This window comes from Lepidochelys olivacea (assembly GCF_965140295.1).
Source record: "Lepidochelys olivacea isolate rLepOli2 genome assembly, chromosome: 26".
Classification (NCBI taxonomy): Eukaryota; Metazoa; Chordata; order Testudines; family Cheloniidae; genus Lepidochelys; species Lepidochelys olivacea.
This window is the reverse complement of record NC_140436.1, coordinates 14,948,068-14,956,785: the sequence shown is the minus strand read 5'-3', so window position 1 is coordinate 14,956,785 and position 8,718 is coordinate 14,948,068. Positions and strand designations below refer to the sequence as shown.

At 50.3% G+C, this 8,718-nt stretch overlaps 1 protein-coding gene across 1 annotated transcript; it reads left to right on the top strand.

Moving 5' to 3' along the window:
• Positions 1-530: 530 nt before the first annotated feature.
• Positions 531-3,197, top strand: LOC311513471 (uncharacterized protein). Its single transcript, XM_084615342.1, has 3 exons — positions 531-650; positions 1,640-2,042; positions 2,629-3,197. The coding sequence occupies exons 1-3, from the start codon at positions 543-545 to the stop codon at positions 3,147-3,149; spliced, it is 1,032 nt and encodes a 343-aa protein (XP_084471468.1). The 5' UTR covers positions 531-542; the 3' UTR covers positions 3,150-3,197.
• The last annotated feature ends 5,521 nt before the right edge of the window (positions 3,198-8,718 follow it).

Here is an 8,718-nt window from a genome sequence, read left to right as displayed (position 1 = left end):
GCCCGACAATCTAGCCAGCTTTCTATCCACCTTCTAGTCTATTCATCCAGCCCATACTTCCTTAACTTGCTGGCAAGAATACCGTGGGAGACCGTGTCAAAAGCTTTCCTGTGTTAATATCATGCTGGCATAATGGTGCCATGTTGCCATATCAGTTGTCATGCCAGTCCCCGACCCCTGTGATGGTGCCGTGCCGCCATGCCAGGCCAGTGAGGGGGTGAGCGAGAGGCCCTCTCAGGTAGGGGTGGGTTCTGCTCTCAGGAGGCCCCCGAGAGCTGGGTTTGCCCGGGGGGGGGAGGTCGTGCAGCCCAGGCTGGCTCAGTCCTACACTGTGCCTCCCTCCCCCCGTGCCTGGGCTCCATGGAGGGGGAAGGGAGCGGAACGGATGGGAGGCCGCTGGGCCCCTGGAACCAGGCAGGGCCTCGGCCGCTGGCTGACCCCCGGGCTGCTGCACAGGGGCCGGTTTCCTCCGGCTGGAGCGGGGCGGGCCGTGGCCACAAGTCCCTGTCCCTGCGAGGGGAAGCCAAGCGCTGACAAGGGCGATGAGCTTCCTTCCTCCCGCAGCTCAGCACCGGGCACAGCCTGCCTGGGCCTCAGCCCCCCATTGGCATCGTGGGCGCAGGTGGGTGCCAGGGCCTGCCAGCATCACGGTGTGTAATGGGCTGGGGCCAGGGGGTGGGCAGGGCCCCTGGGAATTCTGGGTAATGGACTGGGGCCAGGGGGATGGGCAGGGCCCCAGGGGATTCTGGGTAACGGGCTGGGGCCATGGGGTGGGCAGGGCCCTGGGGAATTCTGGGTAATGGGCTGGGGCCAGGGGGATGCGCAGAGCCCCAGGGGATTCTGGGTAATGTTCTGGGGCCATGGGATGGGGCCATGGGGTGGGCAGGGCCCTGGGGGATTCTGGGTAACAGGCTGGGGCCAGGGGGATGGGCAGGGCCCCGGGGGATTCTGGGTAATGGGCTGAGGCTATAGGAGTGGTATCCTTTAAAAAGTGGAAGTTAAATCCTAGTGAGAAAAATAGAAAGGAGCATACACTCTGGCAAATTAAGTGTAAATATACAATTAGGAAGGCCAAAAAAGAATTTGAGGAACAGTTAGCCAAAGCCTCAGCCCTGGTCTACACTAGGAGTTGAGGTCAAATTTAGCAGCATTAAATCGATTTAACCCTGCACCCGTCCACATGACAAAGCCCTTTTTTCGACTTAAAGGGCTCTTAAAATCGATTTCCTTACTCCACCCCCAACAAGGGGATTAGCGCTGAAATTGGCCTTGCTGGGTCGAATTTGGGGTACTGTGGACACAATTCGATGGTATTGGCCTCCGGGAGCTATCCCAGAGTGCTCCATTGTGACCGCTCTGGACAGCACTCTCAACTCAGATGCACTGGCCAGGTAGACAGGAAAAGGCCCGCGAATTTTTGAATTTCAATTTCCTGTTTGGCCAGCGTGGCGAGCTGCCGGTGACCATGCAGAGCTCATCAGCAGAGGTGACCATGATGGAGTCCCAGAATCGCAAAAGAGCTCCAGCATGGACCGAACGGGAGGTACGGGATCTGATCGCTGTATGGGGAGAGGAATCCGTGCTATCAGAACTATGTTCCAGTTTTTGAAATGCCAAAACATTTGTCAAAATCTCCCAGGGCATGAAGGACAGAGGCCATAACAGGGACCCAAAGCAGTGCCGCGTGAAACTTAAGGAGCTGAGGCAAGCCTACCAGAAAACCAGAGAGGCGAACGGCCACTCCGGGTCAGAGCCCAAAACATGCCACTTCTATGATGAGCTGCATACCATTTTAGGGGGTTCAGCCACCACTACCCCAGCCGTGTTGTTTGATTCCTTCAATGGAGATGGAGGCAACATGAAAGCAGGTTTTGGAGACGAGGAAGATGATGATGAGGTTGTAGATAGCTCACAGCAAGCAAGCAGAGAAACCAGTTTTCCCAACAGCCAGGAACTGTTTCTCACCCTGGACCTGGAGCCAGTACCCCCCGGACCCACCCAAGGCTGCATCCCGGACCCACCAGGCGGAGAGGGGACCTCTGGTGAGTGTACCTTTTAAAATACTATACATGGTTTAAAAGCAAGCATGTTTAATGATTAATTTGTCCTGGCATTCGCGGCTCTCCTGGATGTACTCCCAAAGCCTTTGCAAAAGGTTTCTGGGGAGGGCAGCCTTATTCCATCCACCATGGTAGGACACTTTACCACTCCAGGCCAGTAGCACATACTTGGGAATCATTGTAGAACAAAGTATTGCAGTGTATGTTTTCTGGCGTTCAAACAACATCCATTCTTTATCTCTCTGTGTTATCCTCAGGAGAGTGATATCATTCATGCTCACCTGGTTGAAATAGAGTGCTTCTCTTAAGGGGACATTCAGAGGTGCCCGTTCCTGCTGGGCTGTTTGCCTGTGGCTGAACAGAAATGTTCCCCGCTGTTAGCCATGGGTAGGGGGGAGGGGAGAGGTGCTAGCCACGCACCGGGGAGGGGAGGCAACATGCGACCTTGGAACGAAAGCACATGTGCTATGTATGTAATGTTAACAGCAAGGTTTACCATGAAAGTGCACCCATTGTTCTATAAAATGTGCCTTTTTAAATACCACTGTCCCTTTTTTTTCTCCACCAGCTGCATGTGTTTCAAGGATCACAGGATCTTCTCCTTCCCAGAGGCTAGCGAAAATTAGAAGGCGAAAAAAATATACTCACGATGAAATGTTCTCTGAGCTTATGCTGTCCTCCCACACTGACAGAGCACAGACGAATGCATGGAGGCAGACAATGTCAGAATGCAGGAAAGCACAAAATGACCGGGAGGAGAGGTGGCGGGCTGAGGAGAGTAAGTGGTGGGCTGAAGAAAGGGCTGAAGCTGAAAGGTGGTGGCAGCGTGATGAGAGGAGGCAGGATTCAATGCTGAGGCTGCTGGAGGATCAAACCAATATGCTCCAGCGTATGGCTGAGCTGCAGGAAAGGCAACAGGAGCACAGACCACCGCTACAGCCCCTGTGTAACCAACTGCCCTCCTCCCCAAGTTCCATAGCCTCCTCACCCAGACGCCCAAGAACGTGGAGCGGGGGCCTCCGGCCACCCAGCCGCTCCACCCCAGAGGATCGCCCAAGCAACAGAAGGCTGGCATTCAATAAGTTTTAAAGTTTTAAACTTTTAAAGTGCTGTGGGGCCTTGTTCTTCCCTCCTCCACCACCCCTCCTGGTGCTTCTCTCCTCCACCACCCCTCCTGGGCTACCTTGGTAGTTATCCCCCTATTTGTGTGATGAATTTATAAAGAATGCATGAATGTGAAGCAACAATGACTTTATTGCCTCTGCAAGCGGTGATCGAAGGGAGGAGGGGAGGGTGGTTAGCTTACAGGGAAGTAATGTGAACCAAGGGACGGGGGGTTTCATCAAGGAGAAACAACAGAACTTTCACACCGTAGCCTGGCCAGTCATGAAACTGGTTTTCAAAGCTTCTCTGATGCACACCGCGCCCTCCTGTGCTCTTCTAACCGACTGGTGTCTGGCTGCGCGTAACCAGCAGCCAGGCGATTTGCCTCAACCTCCCACCCCGCCATAAACGTCTCCCCCTTACTCTCACAGATATTGTGGAGCACACAGCAAGCAGTAATAACAGTGGGAATATTGGATTCGCTGACGTCTAAGCGAGTCAGTAAACTGCGCCAGCGCACCTTTAAACATCCAAATGCACATTCTACCACCATTCTGCACTTGCTCAGCTTGTAGTTGAACAGCTCCTGACCACTGTCCAGGCTGCCTGTGTACGGCTTCATGAGCCAGGGCATTAAGGGGTAGGCTGGGTCCCCAAGGATAACTATAGGCATTTCAACATCCCCAATGGTTATTTTCTGGTCTGGGAATAAAGTCCCTTCCTGCAGCTTTTGAAACAGACCAGAGTTCCTGAAGATGCGAGCATCATGCACCTTTCCCGACCATCCCACGTTGATGTTGGTGAAACGTCCCTTGTGATCCACCAGAGCTTGCAGCACTATCGAAAAGTACCCCTTGCGGTTTATGTACTCGCCGGCTTGGTGCTCTGGTGCCAAGATAGGGATATGGGTTCCGTCTATGGCCCCACCACAGTTAGGGAATCCCATTGCAGCAAAGCCATCCACTGTGACCTGCACATTTCCCAGGAATGTCAGCAGATCTTTGATTGTGTTGGCTACTTGCATCACAGCAGCCTGCACAGTAGATTTGCCCACTCCAAATTGATTCCTGAATGACCAGTAGCTGTCTGGCGTTGCAAGCTTCCACAGGGCTATTGCCACTCGCTTCTCAACTGCGAGGGCTGCTCTCATCTTGGTATTATTGCACCTCAGGGCAGGGAAAAGCAAGTCACAAAGTTCCATGAAAGTGCCCTTACGCATGCGAAAGTTTCGCAGCCACTGGGAATTGTCCCAGACCTGCAACACTTGTTTCCCAAGCACAGAATCGGCGTTCCACCGCATGAACCTGCCCCATTAGCACCATGATGCCCACATTGCCAGGGCCCGTGCTTTGAGAGAAGTCTGTGTCCATGTCCTCATCACTCTCGTCACTGCGCTGACGTCACCTACTCGCCTGGTTTTGCTTTGCCAGGTTCTGGTGCTGCATATACTGCTGGATAATCATAGAATCATAGAATCATAGAAGGTTAGGGTTGGAAGGGACCTCAGGAGGTCATCTAGTCCAACCCCCTGCTTGAAGCAGGACCAATCCCCAATTTTTGCCCCAGATCCCTAAATGGCCCCCTCAAGGATTGAACTCACAACCCTGGGTTTAGCAGACCAATGCTCAAATCACTGAGGATCTCTCCAAAAATATATGATCTATACTATGAAAAAGTTTGAGAACCCTGATATAAAACTACTGTTTCTCTTACACAAAGGCTATTTATACACTGCGACTCTACAAACACTGCTTCCTGTTTAATCTTTATTTTAAAAGACCATACAATTACACATTAAGTTAATATCAGGGTTCTTTTCACGTGCGCGCTCTCTCATTTGTTTGATGCTGCAAGCCTTGAGAAGTTTGACCAAAAAAAGATGATTTAGTTGACTAAAAATTTTAGAATAACCACAAGAATATGTTAAACTACAATCCATCGGTGATCTTCCTGATAACACCATCCTGGCCACTATGGATGTAGAAGTCCTCTACACCAACATTCCACACAAAGATGGACTGCAAGCCATGCTCGTGGTGTTTAATGTGCTCCTAATTGCCAAAGTGATCTGAGCAGGCTCCATGCTTGCCGTGGTATGGCGTCTGCACAGAAAAAAAGGCATGGAACGATTGTCTGCCGTTGCCCTGACAGAGGGAGGGGCGACTGACAACATGGCTTACAGGGTTGGCTTACAGGGAATTAAAATCAACAAAGGGGGTGGCTTTGCGAGAAACTGAATGGCCCCCTCAAGGATAGAACTCAAAACCTCAAGGATAGAACTCAAAACTGGGTTTAGCAGGCCGTTGATTTCACAGTGGGAGGGAGGAGAAAATGAATACAAAACAAATCTGGTCTATTTCTTGTTTTCAGCCACTTCATCTATCTTTATACATCTTGCTGGCAGCAGACTGTGCAGCACGACCGCTAGCCATCGTCATCTCCTGGGTGCTCGGCAGAAGACGGTGCAGTATGACGACTAGCCGTCATTTTCTGCTGGCTGCAGATTAAAAGACAGCGCACTGCCGGTAGGACTGAATCGCCACGAGACGAAACAAGGGAAATGACCTGGCTGAGTCACTCCCATGTTTGCCCAGGCGCCCGGTTAAAGGAGCAGCCAGGACGACGTCGACGACGGCTACCAGTCATACTGCACTGTCTGCTGCCAAAAGGCAATGAGCTGCTGCTGTAGCAATGCAGTCCCACGTCTGCCAGCACCCAGGAGACATACGGTGACGGTGAGCTGAGCGGCTCCAGGCTTGCCGTGGTACGGCGTCTGCACAGGTAACTCAGGAAAAAAGGCGCGAAACGATTGTCTGCCCTTGCTTTCACGGAGGGAGGGAGGGAACGGGGGCCTGACGACATGTACCCAGAACCACCCGCGACAATGTTTTAGCCCCATCAGGCACTGGGATTTCTACCCAGAATTCCAATGGGCGGCGGAGACTGCGGGAACTGTGGGATAGCTACCCACAGTGCAATGCTCCGGAAGTCAACGGTTGCCTAGGTCCTGTGGACACACTCTGCCGACTACATGCACTTAGAGCATTTGTGTGGGGACACACAGTCGACTGTATAAAAACGCTTTCTACAAAACCGACTTCTATAAATTCGACCTAATTTCGTAGTGCAGACATACCCTCAGAAAGTAATAGCAATTTTTTTTTTCAGTGCATCAGAGGCAGAAAGCCTGCTAACAACCAGTAGGGCCACCGGACGATCGAGATGCTAAAGGAGCACTCAAGGACGATAAGGCCATTGCGTAGGAACAAAATGAATTCTTTGCATCGGTCTTCACGGCTGAGGATGTGAGGGAGATTCCCAAACCTGAGACATACTTTTTAGGTGACAAATCTGAGGAACTGTCCCAGACTGAGGTGTCATTAGAAGAGGTTTTGGAATAAACTGATAGATTAAACAGCAATAAGCCACCAGGACCAGATGGTATCACCCAAGAGTTCGGAAGAAACTCAAATGTGGAATTGCAGAACCACTAACTGTGGTCTGTGACCTATCATTTAAATCAGCTTCTGTACCAGACGCCTGGAGGATAGCAAATGTGACACCAATTTTTGAAAAGGGCTCCAGAGGCGATCCTGGCAATTATAGGCTGGTAAGCCTGACCTCAGTACTGGGCAAACTGGTGGAAATTATAGTAAAGAACAGAATTGTCAGACACAGAGATGAACATAATTTGCTGAGGAAGAGTCAATATGGTTTTTGTAAGGGGAAATCATGCCTCACCAATCTACTAGAATTCTTTGAGGAGGTCAATGGGCATGTGCCCCAAGGGGATCCAGTGGATATGGTGTACTTAGATTTTCAGAAAGCCTTTGACAAGGTCCCTCACCAAAGGCTCTTATGCAAAGTGAGCTGTCATGGGTAAGAGGGAAGGTCTTCTCATGGATTGGTAACTGATTAAAAGATAGGAAACAAAGAGGAGGAATAAATGGTCAGTTTTCAAAATGGAGGGAGGTAAATAGTGGTGTCCCCCAGGGGTCTGTTCTGGGACCAGTCCTATTCAATATATTCATAAATGATCTGGGAAAAGGGGTAAACAGAGAGGTGACAAAATTTGCAGATGATACAAAACTACTCAAGATAGTTAAGACCCAGGCAGACTGTGAAGAGCTACACAAGGATCTCTCAAAACTGGGTGACTGGGCAACAAAATGGCAGATGAAATTCCATGTTGATAAATGCAAAGTAATGCACATTGGAAAACACAATCCCAACTATACATATAAAATGATGGGGTCTAAATTAGCTGATACCACTCAAGAAAGAGATCTTGGAGTCAGTGTGGAGAATTCTCTGAAAACATCCACCCAATGTGCAGCGGCTGTCAAAAAGCAAACAGAATGCTGGGAATCATTAAGAAAGGGATGGATAATAGGACAGAAAATATCATGTTGCCTTTTTATAAATCCGTGGTATGCCCACATCTGGAATGCTGCGTGCAGATGTGGTCGCCCCATCTCAAAAAAGATATATTGGAATGGAAAAGGTTCAGCAAAGGGCAACAAAAATGATGAGGGAGATGGAACAGCTTCCGTTTGAGGAGAGATTAATAATACTGGGACTTTTCAACTTGGAAAAGAGACGACTAAAGGGGGATATTCACAGTATTCTTGCCAGCAAGTTAAAGAAGTATGGGCTGGATGAATGCACTATAAGGTGGGTAGAAAGTTGGCTAGATTGTCGGGCTCAACGGGTAGTGATCAATGGCTCCATGTCTAGTTGGCAGCCGGTGTCAAGTGGAGTGCCCCAGGGGTCGGTCCTGGGGCCGGTTTTGTTCAATATCTTCATAAATGATCTGGAGGATGGTGTGGATTGCACTCTCAGCAAATTTGCGGATGATACTAAACTGGGAGGAGTGGTAGATACGTTGGAGGGCAGGGATAGGATACAGAGGGACCTAGACAAATTGGAGGATTGGGCCAAAAGAAATCTGATGAGGTTCAATAAGGATAAGTGCAGGGTCCTGCACTTAGGACGGAAGAACCCAATGCACACCGAATGGCTAGGCAGCAGTTCTGCGGAAAAGGACCTAGGGGTGACAGTGGACGAGAAGCTGGATATGAGTCAGCAGTGTGCCCTTGTTGCCAAGAAGGCCAATGGCATTTTGGGATGTATAAGTAGGGGCATAGCGAGCAGATCGAGGGACGAGATCATCCCCCTCTATTCGACATTGGTGAGGCTTCATCTGGAGTACTGTGTCCAGTTTTGGGCCCCACACTACGAGAAGGATGTGGATAAATTGGAGAGAGTCCAGCGAAGGGCAACAAAAATGACTAGGGGTCTGGAACACGACTTATGAGGAGAGGCTGAGGGAACTGGGATTGTTTAGTCTGCAGAAGAGAAGAATGAGGGGGGATTTGATAGCTGCTTTCAACTACCTGAGAGGTGGTTCCAGAGAGGATGGTTCTAGACTATTCTCAGTGGTAGAAGAGGACAGGACAAGGAGTAATGGTCTCAAGTGGGGGAGGTTTAGGTTGGATATTAGGAAAAACTTTTTCACAGGAGGGTGGTGAAACACTGGAATGCGTTACCTAGG

Coding starts and splice junctions, on each gene's coding strand:
- LOC311513471 (XM_084615342.1), top strand. CDS start 543: ATGAGCTTCCTTCCTCCCGCAGCTCAGCACCGGGCACAGCCTGCCTGG. Junction 651..1,639: donor CAGGGCCTGCCAGCATCACG/GTGTGTAATGGG, acceptor AAAATCTCCCAG/GGCATGAAGGACAGAGGCCA. Junction 2,043..2,628: donor AGGCGGAGAGGGGACCTCTG/GTGAGTGTACCT, acceptor TTTCTCCACCAG/CTGCATGTGTTTCAAGGATC.